This window comes from Argiope bruennichi, chromosome 5 (assembly GCF_947563725.1).
Source record: "Argiope bruennichi chromosome 5, qqArgBrue1.1, whole genome shotgun sequence".
Taxonomy (NCBI): domain Eukaryota; kingdom Metazoa; phylum Arthropoda; class Arachnida; order Araneae; family Araneidae; genus Argiope; species Argiope bruennichi.
This window is the reverse complement of record NC_079155.1, coordinates 60655056-60674823: the sequence shown is the minus strand read 5'-3', so window position 1 is coordinate 60674823 and position 19768 is coordinate 60655056. Positions and strand designations below refer to the sequence as shown.

Genomic DNA, 19768 nt, shown 5'->3' with positions numbered 1-19768 from the left:
TAAAGCCTTACAGTAATTTACAAACAATATCTTAAGTTACTAATATCAATACAGAAATCATTTTTATACATATATACCAAATTATGAGAAAAGAAAAATGGTATTTATCGAAACACTTCAAAGCTGTAATTACATATTATTAGTTAAGAATCTTAAATCTTGTAATTCTTTCCAGCACAGAGGTTATATTATTTTCTTCCAGAACTATATAGATGGTATCGTGATAGAATACAGCTTTCCATACAAAATTAATTTTAAATTTAAAATACTTCCAATTTTTTTAGACTTGAATATTGGAAATTTTATGTTTTTAAAAATTACAATGCCTTACAAAATCACTAACCTCAAACATCCTTGCGGTATTCATTCATAATTTTATACCAGGTTTATATTTATTTTGGAATGTATCAAAATGAAAGTTTTAAAGGCAACCTTATCTGAGGACATCGCTTGCTTAACATTTCTCCTATTCATATATGAAAAATCCAATTTCATGAAGAAAACAAATTCTACTACCTGTTTTGTGCAACTTTTAAAAATTAAATATTTAAAATTTCAATAATCTAAAAGTAATTACTATTTATTTTGTGCTTATAAGTTCGGTAATTCTAATTTTTCATTAATATTTGTATTATTATTAGAAAGATTTTTATTGTTCTTAATTTACATATATTAGATTTAGCTTAGAATACTTTTTGTAAAAACTATATAAAATTGTATAATTTTGCCGTTTTAAATTTCTTACAATATAAATAAAAAAAATGTTAATGAGCTTATTCCTAGCTATTGTAACTGTCATAAGAAACTGAATTGTCTCAAGATTTTATTAATTCATTTTTTAAAAAAATACGCTTTTTTTTTTTTTTGAAAAATGACAACAAAATTATATCTACATCAGTAATATCAACAGATATTAGTATGATTGTCTGCCAGAAATGTTCTGCCTTTGAAAAAAGCAATGGGCAATTTTATAATTTAATAATTGGGTATGCCCCCCTTTTTTTTTTACAGATGAAATATTAAAACTCAAAAATTTCTCACAGTAAAATTCAAGTACCAATTTCATAACAGATTAGGTTTCAATTTTTTAACACAGAAATCAAATCACAAATTTAAAATGAAAGAGTAATTGATTTAACATATATCTAAATGACAAATCTATTCCTAGAATAGTATAAAGAACTTACAATTTTTCTTTTTTAGGGAAACAAAAAAGTAATTAAATGCTTATATTTGAACCATTCTTCTAATAAACAGATTGCTCCCTCCCCCGAATGCTGTTCATAGACTTTGCTGATACATTGAAATTGCCTTATGAACATATTCAACATTAATGCTGATGATATATATATTATAATAAATTAGAACTATCTACATTAGTAAATCACATTTCACACACAGAAAGTAGACATTAACATAAGAGAACATTAAAGCAATATCATAACTAATTCTAAAATAATAGTTTTTTTTTTACTAATTTATTATAGCAATAATTCAGTCCTTTCATATTACAAAAGAAAGAGTTTCAAATAATCAGCTGTAAATATATATATTTAATCTTATTTTTGAAGAACTGCCATTTTAGAAAAAGGAAAAACAAGCAATTAGACAATGTTGAGATTTATTTTAAATTCCATTGACATGTAAAAGATTGTACAAGAGTAAGAATGAAATGAAATTCTAACAAGAGACATATTTACAAGACATTTCATTAAAAAATTACACTTTTAATACTCAAGATAAAATATATTTCCAAGAAAACATGCATGGCAACTGTACATCTTAAACTGTTTTTTTAAATAATTTTAGTACTTCAAGTGGCACAGTTCAGAACTATACTCTCTACTCAACAAATGAACTTGTACAATTGGGGATGGTAGTACAAGCAACTAGAATATCCAGCAGCTAACGGTGGACTCTTGCAATGGAAACCAATACCATTTTTATAAAAAGTAATCTGGCTGAGGTTTCTTGGTTGGAATTCCTCTTGTTTCCTGTAAACATAGAATTTTATATTAACATTTATTAAATTTTCCTAATTTTACTATAACAATTTTTTTTTTAAAATCTTAACATGAAAATTAAAAAAAAAAACACATATTCTAATTTGGATAACAGTAACTAATTTATAACTTAATATAATTATTTTTTAAATAAAAACTTATTGCAAAAGAATATCAATATGCATATACATAATAAATTTATACAATTCACTATATTAACCTTTTACAAGATATTTAAACAACTAATTTTTAATTCAATTGAAAATATCTCAATATTTTAATTAATAACAATGGTGGCTTTAAAGATTTTTTCCCCTTTTTCTTTAAACTATGCAACTTTAGCAATAGTAAAAAATTTAATCAACAAACCTGAGGGGCAGCTTCAAAGATAGTAAATTCTCGCTGTAGATGCTCATCCAATTCCAAAATAGCAGCAACATTGCCACACCTTCAAAACAAAATTCAAACTATTAATAAATCAATAATTAAAAATTATCAATCAAAATATATATGTAAAGAAAAGCCATAAATTTCTTTACAGTTATAATCCAAAGGAAATAACAATTGTGAAAACCAGGAAACAATTGTGAATTAATAAAAATTAAGATAAAAATGAATCCGGCCTGAACACCTTATCAAAGGCCACCTTCAGGCAGGCATTTAAACCAGGAATTTTTTTTCTGTGAGGGGCCTGACTTTCATCCAAAATTTGACCCCTCATGATCCCAAAATCTCTTGAAATTGAGAGGTTCTGGAAGAACAAGAATCATTAGACATAAAATCTGAGAATTCAAATTCAGTAAAACACATAGCAAATATATGTAAGCAAATTCATATCCAGAATTTAAAAAAAAAAAAAAAAAATCTCAAATAATGATTTGTATCAATACCCAAATGAAGACAATAGCTAACTCCTAATCATAATAAAGAAAAGTTTAAAAATGAAAACAATTTACTTGCCAAGTAATTTTTCCAGAATTTCGACAATTATTCAATATAAATTGTGAATCAATAGTAAAAGCAGAAATAAAACAATGTTTCCTATATATATATTTCACTTTGACCATGTTTATTTATTTATTAAAACTATTTTCTTCTGATTTAAATGTAAACTTAGAAAACACTCTTAGTTACAATGAATTGCCATATCTCTTGGGATATAATAATAGTATCTTTCAACTGTTGTCCTAAACTGCTGCCCACACAATTTTTTAGTTTCAATTCTCCCTGCACACCCTCAAATGAGAAATTCCTTTTCTAAACTATTCATATACTGCAAACTTGCTTTTTCATTCCACTTTTTGTTTCAAATTCTTAGAGAAGTTGTACAGCATTTCTCATCAATGATCTGACTCATTAACAATAATATCAAAAACCAAATTAAAATTTCCTCTTTAATTGCTTCAGATAAACAATAAATAAAAGCTTTAGTTTTTTTTTTTTTTTTAAATAAATGACTGCAATTTTTTTCTAAATCTTTTGCCTAAAATTTGCTGTATATATATGTATGTATATATTTGCTTACTTTTTAGTATTATTCATTACTGCAATAAAATTTAAATGCTATAGTTTCAAAAATAATACATTTCATACCCCCCCCCCATTTTTGAAAGCTATCTAGCTGGTTTATATGAAGAACGAAAACGTAAAGTTACATACATGTGTAACACAACAAATAATTAGAAGATAGATGAATAGGACAGTAAACTTTGGAATATGATGCTGTTTGCATGCCTAATCAACCATAATGTTAACATCGCTATAATGCCACGGGTCTTAATTCCAACTGGCAGCTTCATTTAACAGAACACATGTAAAGTTATAAAAGAAAATATTTAATGTATATCACATTATTGAGGCTTAAAATCACATTGTTAAAAGTAATATCAAAACATGCATAAGAGATTAAACTTAAATTAGATGTAACCAATATTCCTGGTGAACCAAATGGTCACTAAAGGCAATAAGTGAGGAATAAAGTAAGCACAATAATATATTTAAAATTTAAATCCTAACTGATCAAGATATACTATTACAAAATACATAATCACAATGTACAGCTTACTAATGCTGAAATGATTACAAACCATACAAATTTCCCCCCAAAATGTTCTTTCAAACATATTTCATAATGTGCACATATATTAAGGGAAAAGGAGGAAGGAAGGGAAAAATATTGATTTCTGAATGAAACATATCAAAATCATCCATCAATAACTTCACAATAAACAATCTAATTTTTTTTTTTTTTTTTTTTTTACTTTGTGTTATATTTACAACAAAGAATTTAAAGCTGTAACCAACCATTCGTTACAGATTTCATTAATTTTAAATGTCAAATACCACAGAACTTTAAAGAGGAAAAGTAAAATTTTTTCATTAAAAAAATTACAATTTAATATATAAAAGTGGATACATTAGAAAATCATTGAATATTAAATTAATAGAATAGAATTAGAACAGCAAAGAATGTTAATTCATGAGCATAGAGTCAAATTCAATAATATTTGTGTTTAAGTCTTTTCCAACACGAAGAATATGAATGGATTAATACTGGATTCTATAGCTATATTAATTTTTTTTTCAATTGTAGCATAAATTTAATATGCTTTCAAAGACAAATACACATTTTTTCAACAAAATAATCTGATTAATTTAGAAAATAGATTATCTTGTTTTAAATTCACTGAACTGCTTCTGAACAAAATTAAATCTGCACTTAATTCAGGAAATTCAATATAATAGTCATAACAAATAACAGAATATAATAAACATATAGGTTCAATTTAATGGAAAATTAATAAAATATTATGAATGTACAATAAATTATTATTATTATTTTGGTAAAAAACCTATTAATGCTACGAAAGCAAATTTAAAGGAAGTAATTAAAATTTCAAAAGTCTTTAGCGTCTATCAATTCAATTGTAATAAAACTCCAATTTATTATAATTATCATTCAATAAATGAAATAATTGAATTACAGTAATTTTCTGTTTTTATTTTAAATATAATATGCATAACTATGCATCTGACACATACAATTTAAACATGAAACATAAAAGCAAAAACTGCATGAATAACTGTTTTTGATGCATCAAATCAGTAACAACTGTCTAAATGTGTAAGGAATGGAGGGGTGGAAAGGGGGCTAAAACTATTTTTGAAAGTAAAATTCTCCTAAAGTTATTTTTATAGTTTTAAAATGAAATTAATACCTTATATCTATTTTTACAAAATAAAAATCACAGAACTATATTAATTTAATGACAATACAATAAACAGAGCAAATAACAGAATAGGGACAATTTTTAAAAATCTTGATTCTTACCTGTAGCAATAATTGGGAGCAGACCAAACAGTCAATACTGTTTCATTGAAGTGCCATTTATAACCTTCCATGACTAGCTGATGGGCTCGGCAAATCATATCAATGTCATTAGCAGTGTTGAATTGGGCTACAACATCACTTCCAAACAAGTATCCAGCCCCTCTTGGACTTACACCCCATCCTTGTGTATCTAAATATAAATATTCAACAAAAATCTAAATTAAAAGCCTAGATAATCACTTTTATGACATACTGTCAAATGGCAAAAATCAAATATAAACAAATCACTATGAATATTTTACAACTACATTTCATTCAATGTTTAACTAATTAGTAAAGCTGCAAAATATTATAAGAAATATTCTGGATAGTTTTTACCAAAACTCTTTTCACTCGGAGAGAAGTTGTAAAAGGATTCAAACACAGTTCAATATAGTGCAAAAATATGATTAAGGACTACCAAATGAGTAATTACTGTGACTTGCCTATGGAAATTGATTACCATATCTACCAAAACTATTATTTAACAAAAATTATCTTTGGATTATCTTTTTATCTCAAAAAATTATCTTTATAATGATACTTATTTTCTTTCTGCACAATGTTTTTAATAATATATATTTGTAACAATGAATTTTAAATGCTATGAATACAAAGTCATCCATCAAAATACTTAATTGTGTGTTTTTGCCAATGTTAAAATTGAGATTAAAAAAATGCTTTTGTTGGATATTAATTTTGAAGCAGCAACCAAATAATTTCCAACAATCTTTTATTTCATAGTTATATGCTTTTTAATGTGCATGTATTATAATTAGTCTCAACTTATGCAAATTCATATTTTAGGGTTTTATCATATAACAAGATAAAATTTTAAAAATATATATGCATTTCATATTAATATTTAATAGCTAAAAAAAAACACACAATCTGGATGAACAAGCTGGTTGCTAAAGGTGACTAGTTTTCAAGAACTGCAATAACAAATAAAGTTATATTAAATGAATGAGGGAAATAAAAGTAAATACCATTGTATAATCATCTTTAATGTTGTGTAAAAGATATATTAAGATTTCAATTCATATATCTAACAATTCAATACAACTACCATTTATTATTTTAACATAATTTAAATTGTTTCTGCTAGGGTTTGAAATTTTCATTTTTAATTATTATCAATATTTAGAAAGTATTTTTTTTTTCCATTTTCATTCAACACTAATGAAATTTATTTCCTGTTCAAGTTATCATTTTCAAGAATATTTTGAACTAAAAATAGAAGAGGGAGAAAAAAGAGCTTTAACATATAATTACAAGTGGACAAAACACATCCACTGAGATCAACAGATTAGGCAAGAAGAAGAAAACAACATTAATTATCCTTGGTCTTATATAACATGAGATTTATGACATGTGTCAATTCTGATTGGAATTTCACACACGTGGAATTGGAATTTCGACCTTGACAAGAAAAACAGAAGGAACCATTAGAAGAATTTGTTTACATCAGCTATTCTTTATGTCTTCACTCAGGACATAGGAACCGCTGATGCAATTATTTTTACAAAGCTTTAGTTGAGTTAATTAAATAGAAGAAATGGAATGGGATCAGGAAATAAGAGAATATTTTAGAATGACTTTGACAAGGGCTGAATGAATTAGGCTAAAAATTTAGGAAATTAATTAGGATTAAATTAAGTTTTAAAATATCATTATGTGTGTGTGTGTGTATATATATATATATAGAGAGAGAGAGAGACTTTGATTTCTTTTTTTGTTATTTTATATAACTTAGAGAAAATATTTTTTCTTATTCTACTTTTTTTTAAAACAAAAATTCAAAAAACGGCCTTTTGGAAATATGGAATTTGAAAACTGGTTTTTGCATAAACCCTACTGCCAAGAAAACATCCACAAAACCATAATATTAGGTTCACCAGCTTGAAGCACTGTAGCAATGCAGTTGGAGTTCATGTCTTCTCAATATTTGCACCCCGTCATTTGTACTGGCAATTGAAAACGAAATTTATCAGATCCATGACCCTTTTCCAGTCGTCTATTATGCAATCCTTACATTCCTTAGTGATATAGAGATTTCTGCTGTTACTCAAGCCAAACAGTAGAGACTTTTGAACCAGTTGTAAGCTTCTATAGTCTGTATGGTTTAATGTGCAGGAACAGTTCAGCCAGAATCCTTCGCAGTTGTTTCTTGATTAAAATTCTCCGCAATTTGACACACTGCAGCTCTTCTGTTGGCCCGGACTATTCTAAGTCTGTTTTCAGATGAAACTCTGTGTAAACTAATGTCTCTAGTAGTTTACTCTGTGTAAACATTAATAACTGTTGCTCCTGAACACTTCACAAGTTCAGAAGTTTTGCTGATACTGGTTCTGACACTTCAAGCATCTATAATCAGATAAATCACATATTTTTTGTCCATTTTTTCATAAGCAATACAGTGCAATCGCTTCTTTTGCCTGGCATTATCTTTTTATAGTTATATCACCCTCTAGCAAAGTAACAAAATTATGGCCGATCTGCATATAAACGTCAAATAGTCATAATAATTTGGTCACTCAGTATATATATATATAGATTGTCATGAAATGAAAGCTTTTTAATTTATAAGCATATACCTGCCGCAAAATCAGACCAAAAAAATTTATATATTAAATTAATCTATTTATAGCTTTACCTTCAGGATCTGACCATAACAAATCACACATTGGCCCATCATGAGGAACTTCTTGTTTCCTGTCAATTGTTCGAATTTGGTCCAACGTCTGAATCGATGGAGAAAGACCACCATGGACACAAAAGATCTACAAAGGAAAATGAACACTTACATTTAGCAGCATATTTGTTGGAAAGATTTTATATAAAAGAAATGCCTATGAAAATTATGAGTATTTCAATTTCATTTGATGGTATAAAAAAATACTACTGAATTTATTTATATTTCTCTTAATCTCATACTAAATAATGAGAAGGAGTTTCTGGCATCATTCTGGAGCCCTTCCAAATATCACAAGAGTTCTCTAATTATTTTCTTTTTAAATTAAAGTAGCTAGTTAAGTTTTTTTTTTTTTCTATATTAAAATTCGTAGAGCTCACAACATATTTAACATTCTTTATAATAACAATATAAATGAAATCTCATGCTTTACTACAAAATTCTTACTTACTCTTCCATCAATAACTGCTGATAAGCTTAAATAATCAAAAATTTCTGTGCAGTATCTCCAAACAGTTACAGAACCATATTTTCTCAAACATTCATCATAGAATCCATAGACTTGTGTAATTTGACGACTTTCATGGTTACCACGGATTAATGTAATGCGATCAGGATATCTAACCTGAAGAGAAAAAAATGACAGCATAAATACAGACATGCATGTGATGTTTTCTTTTCTTTCTTTCTTTTTTTTTTATTTCTTAGTACATGAAAACATTACCAAAACATTACCAAGATTTAATAACTTGATTACATTAAAAACATAATTGAAATTCATATATAATCTAGTAAAGAGCAAAACAATTTCAATGAAATATTTATATATATTTATAACAAATAATGTAGAATTTTTTTTTTTTTTTTTTTTTTTTTTTTTTTTTTTTTTTTTGCTTTTATAAAATATTTCACACATAATCTATCATAAAATCTAAACATGAGCTATTATTCTTTTCAGAATTTGTGTATTTTGAAGAAAATATTACAATGAAATTTCAAAATGGTGTTTCATTTCAAAATTACAAGTTAAAGGCATATTTCAGCTAAAGTATTTATTTACACAAACTTTATTCAATGAAAGTATCTAAATTTTCAAAATGTAAAACAATAAGTCTAAATCAGTGTAAACTGTAAATATGGCATAATATTGACAGAATGTTTGTCTTATCTCATTGCAAAGTTATATACTAAAAATACTAGAGAAGATATAGTTATTTATTCCTTTTCCTTATTACATATGTAATTCAAATAAAGAGGAGGGGAAGAATGTTTTCCGATATACCAGACACACACACCTTAAAATAATATATAATAACTTAAAATGGTTAAAAAAATTCTAGCTCATGAAACAATCCTTTTTCTGAAGACCTTTTACAAAAATTAATTCATTTTTTATTTTAAAATATTTGTTATTAACTAACATGTATTTTCCCATTAGAAAACAAAAATTAATAATATTAAAACATTTTACCACAATTCTTTCATTTTCAAAAAGCCTTTGAACAAAATTATATAAATCAATGTAAGGTATATAAAAACTAATACATTTTTTAAATAAATCTGGTTAACCTTCAACATTGGAAATTAGTGCCTCATGACCATCTCAGATTCATCCAAAGAAACTTAAAGCTAGTAACAGATAAAAATAAATTAAATTTGGAATTCAGAGCAAGGAAATATTTTTCACATCACCAGGTAATTTTACTGCATTTTGAATATACTTTTATTAGAGATCTTAGCTTAATTTCAGAAGAAGGAATATGCTTAGGACAAAAGAGCCATTTACTCTAAATGTAAATGGAGTAGACTTTCACTTACACCATGAGCAAAGTAAATGCAAAGTTCAGTTACAAACACTTTTCTCATCTTGTTTCAAAAAATAAAACCAATATGTATACATAACATAAGTAGATAAGCAGCATTGGATGTAGAAAACATATCATTTCCAATTTAGAAGTAAATAAAATTGAAAACATTTAATTAAATTTTTTTAAAGAGCCTCATCAGGTCAAAAATGAGTACCAATTTAAATAAGATTAATTTTCAAGGCAAAACAATAAGTAATGCAAATATGCATCACACACTTCATATATAAAAAAAATTGACATATATAAATACATTACTTTTAATGCCAAAAGGAGAAGAAATGTCTCAACGCTGTAAAAACCACGGTCAACAAAATCCCCCATGAAAAGGTAATTTGTGTCTGGAACATCACCGCCAACTTTGAAGAGTTCTTTGAGATCATAGAATTGGCCATGGATATCACCACAAACCTAAAAAATTAATTTAAAAAAATTACACAGTGTCTATACATATTACACAGATGTAAAAATGGCAAAATGCATGGCTGGCTTTTCCTTCATGAAGAAATACATAAAACTGATAGCTTCCAAGTAATAAATATCAATAGCACTTCCATACAAAATTAATTTTAAGTTGCATTTCATCGATAATTTATGAATTTCATAAATCTTAACAAGAGAAATTTAAAATTATTATTTAGTAAAATTACTTACATAAATATTAGGCAAAGAAGTACTATTTAGCTCAAAATATTTAAAGTAAGGAAACCAAAAGATTCGTTTACTTGAATACAAAATCTTATCTTTGAAAATTAGATTTGTGTTTCACTCAAATAATTCTGAAAGACAAAAGTAGACACAGAGCAATTTACAAAGCTAAAATCTTTAATTGTTTAGAATGCTAAGAATTAAGAGCTTTAAAGAAAGCTTTATTTATGGAATTAAAATATAATTAATAATAATCATCTACATATAAAAAAGATATTAAAAACTAGAAGTTTGGAATCTTTTTAAGGAAGAGGAGGCTATAATCATATTTTAGTTTCTTTGAAATACATGAAAAAGACAATTGCAATGTGTCATAGATAAAAATATCTACTAAAAGAACTTAAATGACATGTAAAAATAATTACAGTACATCAAACTTAAAGTTTGAATACATAATCAAACTGGAAAGAAAGTTTATTCATTCTTTAAAAATTTATTTCATTTTTTTAAATGCTATCTATTTGGGAGCTAAAATTTATGATTTAGAAATTTCAAAGTAATAGAATTTTAATTCTTTGGATTCTTAAACTAATTCATAAATCTTATTTAAGAATATATTATTTCAGTAAGAAAGCTAATAGAATAAAATTACTAAAATGTGAAATAAATTATAATTTTTTTAAAATTTTTATAATTAAATAAGATTATTGTAATGCTACCATACTACGGTCAAATTGGCATTTCATGTAGATTTTAATAGTCTTCTCTTTTAGTTCATGCAAGAAGAAATTGAAATCATGTTAGAAACTAGGCAAGAATGTATGATAATGAACTTATGAAAAGATATGGAAAAAGAAGGGAGGGTTTCTCATAGTTTTAGCACAATTTCCCCCTAAAAAGTTGTATAAATAATACAAATCACCATGCAAATGTTTGAATTTTAATTCATATAAATTACATTATTTATTAATAGGCTGCCAAATCAGTTTGCTTTTGACAATTTACTTAATTAAATGTTTTTAATTGAAATTTGTTTTACATAGTTAATATGTCCAGATATTTTATTATTTAGACACTTTTTGTAAAAAGTGGCTGTATTAAATATAAATATATATTAGTCCATTAGCCCTTATATATTTATTTATGACCTGGTATAAGCAACTTTTAGAAGAGACAAATAATCAAAATTTCATTTTTAAAAATAATCAAAATCAATAAAATTTAACTATTAAAAATTATTCTAATATGCTAAAAAAAAAAAAAAATCTTCTATGCACCAAAATTTATAAAGAAAAAATCCAAAAAGTAATGAAAAGAGAAAACACTTAGCTAACAACTTCAGAGAATTAAAACTGATTTTAGTATGCTTATCATTCATAGAGATAACAATGTTTAACTGAGATAAGCAAACACCTAAACACAGTTTTATGCAACAAAATGTCAAATACTGTGAACTTAATCATAAGTTAACATCTTTCATACATTAAATATAAAAGTACAAAGAGTTTCTTTAAAACAAGATTTTATTTGTTATTTATTAGTTATATTGATCTTTATTTCCAGCAAGTTTTTTTATTTCAAATTTTTAAAAATTCTACAATTAAACTGGCTGCATCATAAATTTAAACCAATATAAAACATTGATAACTGAGTGTATAGTAAGAAAAAGAGAACAAGCAAGCATATAGATATACACACATAAAGCACAACATGTATTTTGTCATATAAACTTCAACATTCTGGCTCATTTTTAACTGGGGGGGGGGGGAGGAGAACCAAAAACCATGAAGTAAATCATTAATATTATTTCTTAAAAAGCTTTTTAAGAAAATATTAATAAGAGTAGTAGGGAAGTTTTCATTACACCTTCCCCCAAGAAAACCAGTTTGTTGATTTGTTTTTCCCACCAAACTACTAATTTGTTATCAAGTTATTTTGATAAGGGGGAAAAAATATTATTCTCTTAGATGCTTCAACAAAATAAGAAAGTTATTTCAAACACTTAAAAAAAAATGTCTTATTTAATAGAAATCACTTTCAGATTGTAAGAATTTTTATTTTATTAAAGAAATTAGCAAAATTCATCTTTCAACTACAAAAACATTGTTTTAATGATCTTATTAAAATGAAAAACATAATGAAATCATACATATAGATTTGATTAAATTTTGCAACATTTTCTTTTTCAGATGCTGCAATAATAGCATAACAGATGCATAATAATTTCATGTTTCAGTTGTAAAATATGGTTAAAAGATAAAGTTTGAGTTAAACTTCCAGTTATATAAATCTCTCAAAACATATATGTAAATAAATTGGAGGCATAGCGTTTTGCAACATTAATTCTCATCGATATTAATTTTTTAAAATTAATGTACTGATTTTTTTAATTAATTACTGAAAATATAACATTATGGAATATAATATAGGAATTTATATTTCACAGGAATAAAATACAATTTAATAATTATTTGAGAATAAATGAATCAACATTAAAATATCAAATATTGGCCTGGTTCAAAAATTAAATCATTAACCAATTTTATCTGTTAACATGAAATGAACAATTCTAGAAGAAAAATTAATTCCAAATGGGCATTATATCATAGCCTCATTTTCAACATTTTAGAAAAAAATTAGCGAATTTTTATCAATAGAAGAAGTATTGCACAGGATGCCGTAAATTTTAATTTTAAACTGAAGGCCAAATTATTTAAAATCTTGTCAATTATCTTGTTCTCCAGAAGTTCATGGATTTTGGAAAAATTTGTTCTATTAATTATATGTCCATTTATACAAGTTTTATAAGCAAATTAAATTATCTTTATTCCTGAGCAGTATTTATACTATAAAGAACAATATTTTAGTAGTAAAAAAATTAAGTTAAAATTCTGCTTAGATTAAATGGATAGTCTAAATTTACATTACATACTCGTAAAAATCTTCTTCTTACCTGCTACATCAGATAAGGTACAAGATTACAAGGATGAAATAGAGCATATTGTTACATACATAATTTGTCCAATTAATACATTTACAAGCATATGTTTCGCAATACAAACTTTATTATTTTTTACAGCTATGCACATTCCCTTTAAAGATTTTTAATTAGAAATATAAATTTCTCTAAAAACATTTTCACAATAAAAGTTTTGATTTTTAAAATGAAATGTTTACTATATTTCTTTACATTATTATTAGTTTTCTTTTATAAAACTGACTTGCATTTTATTTTGGATATTTAAACATGAGTCTAAGATAGAAAGATAAGTTTACTGTCAGGGAAGCATATGATGGCAGGTGTTTTGCAGTTACAATCTTTATAGTTCCCTCTAGATTTAACTCTTTAACATCCAAGCACTTTTCAAGCGGTACTCCCTTTAACATCCAGACTTTCTCAGCGTGTCTATAGGAAACATGGACTCTCCCAAGCTGAGGGGCAGTTACCCCCCGCACTCCGAGTAATAAATCTGTCGACGCTCTGCCTTGAAAAATTGCCTTGCGGTTTTCGACGACGGGAATCATTTTCCATCAACTTAAGAGTTTTATTCTAATGTATTTATATTTTTTAGTGTGAAGCGTTTCGCTCTCATATTTTTTTTTTTTTTACAAATAATATTAAATTTATTCTATAATTGAGAAAATAGGGATTTTTTGCAAGTTTTATGTTAGGCTTCCAAACCATTTAAATAAAACTGGCTTTACTAGCAATTCCAAAAACATCTTTTCGTCTTATTTTCATTAGGCTTTTACATTTTTTTTTTTTTTTTTTGCCAAAATTAAATAGTATGTCATATATTAGCATGTATTTTTTTTTTTTTTTTACATAGTAATGTAGAACATACATTGTGCATATATCAAGGCAATTAGTACATTTGTTTACATAATAAAGATGTCAATGCAATTCATTGATAGACAAGATAATGTTTTAAATCTTCATTTAATACCAAAATAAAAACATTCGTTGAATAAAAAAATAAAAAAAATGTTACTGCACTTTTTGAAAGACGTTTCGAAAAGAATACGCTCTTTCAACACTTACCTAAGATTTTTTTTTTTATTGCCTTTAGCATTCTTTTTTTTTTTTTAGTATATACGGTTATCTTTATTGAAATTTTGAATGCAAAATATTATTTTGCATTTTCGATAGTGATACTAAGAGAAAAGTTTTAGAACTTTAATTAAATTTTTAAAGAAGTTTTTACATTTTTTTTCCAAAACCTTACGCATTCTTGCTTTTACATTAAATAATCGAAAAAGAATGTGGAGTAAATATACATTTCAAAAATATCTTTATTTTGCCACTCTTTTTTACTAATCTTTTAAAATATAACTTAAAATTTTTGTCCAACCAAGGAATATATTATGTCAAACTTTATATATCTCATCTATCGAGACAATTCGATAGATGAGATAACATATTTTTTAAACTTTATTTAATACTGAAATACAAAAATTATGAAATAAAATTCGGGAAAAAAAATTACTCAGCGAAATATATTTTGAAAATACATTCCTTCAGTTTTCAGCCTGAACATTTTACTAAAACATTCATCTCTATTGCATTCTTCATTAACTAAACATGAAGATTTAACACATTTATTATTACATTCATCATAAATATTATGTTTTTAGTATAAACTGTCATGCTGAAAATCTGCTTTTAAAACGTTATGTGAAGTTTTCTATATTATTAAGTCAAGATAACATTTTGAAAGAAAATTTCATATGAAATTTTCATAAATTTACGCATGAGGGAATCATTTGCAAATTTTTGATAATAAGTAAATTATATAACATTGTTATATAAATTATATAACAAATTATATAACATAGTCACATTTTTTTGACTCCTCATCTCCATCTCTCTCGTTTATCTGATCCTCATTAGTTTCGTCTCCTGCTTCTTTGTTTAGAATAAACGAGAGCTGAGCTAAAGTATCATTTTTTGGCCAACCATCATCTTCGCTGATAGATCGCAGTCACTTTCATCAGAAGCAAGTAAAATTGCTTTAATTTCTTCTTCAATGTGTTCACGATTTCTTTTACTCATAATGAAAAAATAATAAGCGTTTCAATACAAAAATTACTCTGATAATCCAAAAATCCGATTCACAGTACGTAAAATAAAAAGTAGAAATTCACAATTGGAGAAATTTTCAGAATAGCATTTGAAAAAGGAACTCAGTATTTATATAACTTATCTCACTCTGTGAAGGGGGCAATAAAGAATACTCCCAATCTTTTTCTGGTCTTTTATTGCTATTTTGAAAGCGGAAGTTTGTACTTGGCCTCAGAAATTCCACAGTCCTTTGATGACAGAATAAGACGCTTGGAGTGTAAAGCGACTTCCATCTACAGTAACAAGAGTCGCTACACATTTTGTGAGAAAACTGCCATGTGAATGGGCTGCAGTGACAATGCAATAGTTTTTCTTTATATCATTACAATAGTCTTGATACTGAAAAGAGCTTCTGATGCTTATTCGAAAAATAAACAACTTGTCGGTATCCTTACATTTCATTCATCGTTAACAGAGCACTTCAGTGGAAAATTTTTAATAAATGGCCATAAAAGTCTTTCCAATTTTCAGCTAACAACACATAAAAATAGAAACTAAAACCCTTTCAAAATACAAAATATACGCCAACAACCTATTTACTGAATCCCTCCTCAACCCCTACCGCCCTAAGGCACAGGGGAAACTACTGTGAAAAAGCCGCGATTGTCATCGATAACGAGGACCACCTGGAGTGTTTAGTAGAGTAGCCGCTTTTAATACCCATCTCCCCTGAAACGGCTAGCAGCCGCCCCAAACCGACCCACGTGGATATTATAGGGCAAATTCTCAAACCGCCCGGCTGGCATCGAGAGGGTTAAAGCTATTCAATTAGATATAAACTTATGAAATGTAACATTTTATTTTAAGGCAGCCTTAAGGAATTATTAAATATCTCCACATTTCAATTCAAATGAATAAAAACCCACAATTTATAATAAAACTGTTGCTATATAAAAAATTATACCTTAATAGTGTGACAATATTACAATCTCCAGCACTATCAAAAACATAAAATGCAGAAAATTAATGTTATCCTTTTTAGTTTCAGTGATATGAAACATGTAAGTGGTCAAAAATCATTTTAAGTACTTTGTTTGCCAAAGCTACAGTTGAAAAATAATAATAATAATAAAAATATTAATAAAAAATTTGCAACTTTGTCCCCAACCTTCCCCTACAAAAGACTATCTCTCTTTAAAAATAATTGAAAATTTTATTTGTAAAAGCCATTAACATTGTGCAGATATAAAATTTAAATATTACTTTTTTTTTTTTTTTTTTTACAGAATTAAATTGCAACCCAAATAATTACGATATTTTCACGATGATAATAACATAAATAAAAAATATTGCATTATTAATATAAATAATAGAGTAAAAGAAATTATTTTTTTGAGAACTATCATACTTACAGTTACAGGAGAATCCACTCTCTGCACATTACTTTCTTCAACTAATATTTCACGTGCTTTAGCACACAGAGCTTTAACCTCACTCTCTTTTATAATTTCACAACGCCGCAATTGTTCTATCTGTCGATCTAAATCGCTACAATCTTCCATAATAGGATCTAAAAGAAGGGGGGAAAAATCTTAATATCATTTATGATATTTCATTACTCAATGCTTTTAAATGTATATTAGTACTCATATATTAAACATAAGCTTTGATTTTGGTTTACCAAATATGAAAAACATAATAAAAGCCATGATGAATATAATCTAATTTTAGCTACTTATAATATAACATGTTCGGTGATTTTTTGACAAATATTCGTTGATTACAATGAATATGAAAACTTTGGTGATTAACTGCTGGCATGCAATTAATACACAAGTATAACAAATCATATTTTTCATTATTTTTTAAAAATTTCTTAGGTTAAAAAAAAGCAATCTCCTTAAAGATTGTTTGCCATGAAGAAATATTTATATATCAAGGAATATTTTAATAAAAGTATATCTTATTGCATGTAATAATTTTAATAAGAATATTATGTAATTTGAAGACACAAATAAATACTACGCATTATTAAATCCTTATGGATATTTTAAAAATTAAAATTAAAAGATTTTAACAACATATTTAAAGATCTATAAATATCATTTCATTTTCAGAGAATGACAGTCAATTTTTAAAAATATTTTACAATTTCCATATTAAAAATTTATTGCACTGATCAGAATTTAACAGTTGTTATATACCTCTAGATTCTCATATGCAAATGCAATATATTATAATTTTCAGCCATATAAGAAAATTGGATATGCCATATAGCACCAAATTGCAATTTTTTAAAAAGAAAATAAACTGTCAAATGTTTTAATCTTTAAAAAAAATTTCTAATAAATTATTAGTTAGGCGATTTTAATAGCTCTGGTTAATATTTTTTTCTGTTTTGGTAAAAAGTTTGGCACCCAATCCTCCTATTTTAGAGTCTATTTATTTAATTAAGTTTGGAAAGAGTTTGCATAAAAATTTACTACATTTAAATTTTTCTTTTTGAATGCGAGATTCCTAACCATTTATTTAAAATTTATATATTTGTTCAAAGTAATACTAGAAATTTTTTTAAAAAAAATTGGGTAAAACCAGAGAAATGAATACCATGTTTCATACTAAAGGGAAATTTTTTTTTAACTAAACTTATTAAAAGTTACAACTAACTTATATAATAAGAAATAATTGTTACACCATTTACCTCTGGTACTCAATTGTGTCGGTGATTTATTACTGAGACAATTGGATAAATAAAATCAATTCAAACTTTATGTTTTAAAAAATATATATATTCACTTTTTTTTTTATTTATTACAAAACAAATAGTAGAAATGATAAAATCTCCTAAATAGTCATTTTATAAGAGAAGATTTAATTGGTACATAAAAATATAATTTAAGTTTATACATTAATAAATTTTAGAAACTCTATGAGAGTCAGACGAGGAACGATATACTATTTAAAGAATTTTTTTTTTTTAAATATTCATTAGTTTTGAATTTTTATTTAAAAAAATAAATGGCCCACTTTCAAATACAACAAAACAATTTATAAATCATGAACAAAAAATAAAATTTGTAAATAACCAGATATTATTTTTAGAAAACTGCTTTAATTTATTAAAGAAAATAATTAGATAAGAACAAAAACATAATAAAAGTAATATCAACGAATGAACAATAAACAGATTATGAAATAAACAATGCATATCACTTCCTTAAAATGTTTAAGAACCTTTCATTATAATTACCTCACATTTTTACTATTAAAAACACTTCTTATTGCATGAATTATAAATATAAAAACAACATATTATGGGTACAACTAAAGAACTTCAAAAGCGTATGATTACAATAAAGCGTATTTGTAAATCTCTACAGAACTAAGAAATCATTGACTTCCTACCTTCAAACAATACTGTGACAACTCCAAATAGAAACTACACCTCCGAAAGTGCAATACTTTTTATAATATGATAAATAAACAATTCGATTTGTTAAATTATTTAGATTCTATTGAATCTTTAAGCATTTGACAATTGTTTCTCTCCCCAATTCAGGTTACGCTAGCATAGATGGAAACGATTAGAACGATTACTATGTTGTTGCCACAAAAATCGATATCAAAAATTACTGTGCAAAGCTCAATTGGCAAAATGGATAATATCAATCCAGACAGTATTTAGTCGAAATTTTTTATTAAAAAAGAAATGATGAAACTAATACTCTGATGCAATGCAATTACGTCACGTCACATTGCAAAGCATGAGGCAAAAAGGCAATAAGGCATAGCTCAGGAGCTTCAGTGGGAGAAAAAAGGGAGGGAAAGATGGCGCTTGAAATTGTAATAAAATAAGTTTTTTGTCATTACTTATTTCATAATATATTATATATCCAGTGTTTTATTGTTAATAGATTAATCTGAAAAACGGTTTGAATAAAAAACAATAACATAAAAAAAATCCTAAATTCTTAGATTGAAATTGAGTTTTTGATATTAGCAATAGTACCGGGAAATATTGAACAATAAATATCGGATATCGTATCAAGAATATAGTACAATATTAAAAAATCTTCGAAATTTTAAAACCCATTGATATTGTAAAATTCTGTACAGAAATATTAA

The 19768-nt window shown here is 26.0% G+C and overlaps 1 protein-coding gene across 1 annotated transcript; it reads right to left on the bottom strand.

Annotated features, from left to right (window-relative positions):
• Window positions 1-1604: 1604 nt before the first annotated feature.
• On the bottom strand, window positions 1605-19276 carry LOC129968739 (serine/threonine-protein phosphatase 4 catalytic subunit). The gene is made up of 8 exons (XM_056082938.1): window positions 19049-19276; window positions 17056-17213; window positions 10192-10344; window positions 8520-8693; window positions 8030-8156; window positions 5335-5524; window positions 2373-2451; window positions 1605-1994 (listed from the first exon to the last, which is right to left on the bottom strand). Exons 2-8 carry the CDS (start codon window positions 17203-17205, stop codon window positions 1944-1946), a joined length of 924 nt encoding a protein of 307 aa, XP_055938913.1. The 5' UTR covers window positions 17206-17213; window positions 19049-19276; the 3' UTR covers window positions 1605-1943.
• Between the last annotated feature and the right edge of the window lie 492 nt (window positions 19277-19768).

Excerpts from the sequence above, each read along its gene's own strand:
- LOC129968739 (XM_056082938.1), bottom strand. The coding sequence starts at position 17,205 with ATGGAAGATTGTAGCGATTTAGATCGACAGATAGAACAATTGCGGCGT. Across the intron at positions 8,694-10,191 it reads TTCTCCTTTTGGCATTAAAA|GTTAGATATCCTGATCGCAT; the intron begins GTAATGTATTTA and ends TTTTCTCTTCAG. Across the intron at positions 2,452-5,334 it reads GCTCCCAATTATTGCTACAG|GTGTGGCAATGTTGCTGCTA; the intron begins GTAAGAATCAAG and ends TTTGTTTTGAAG.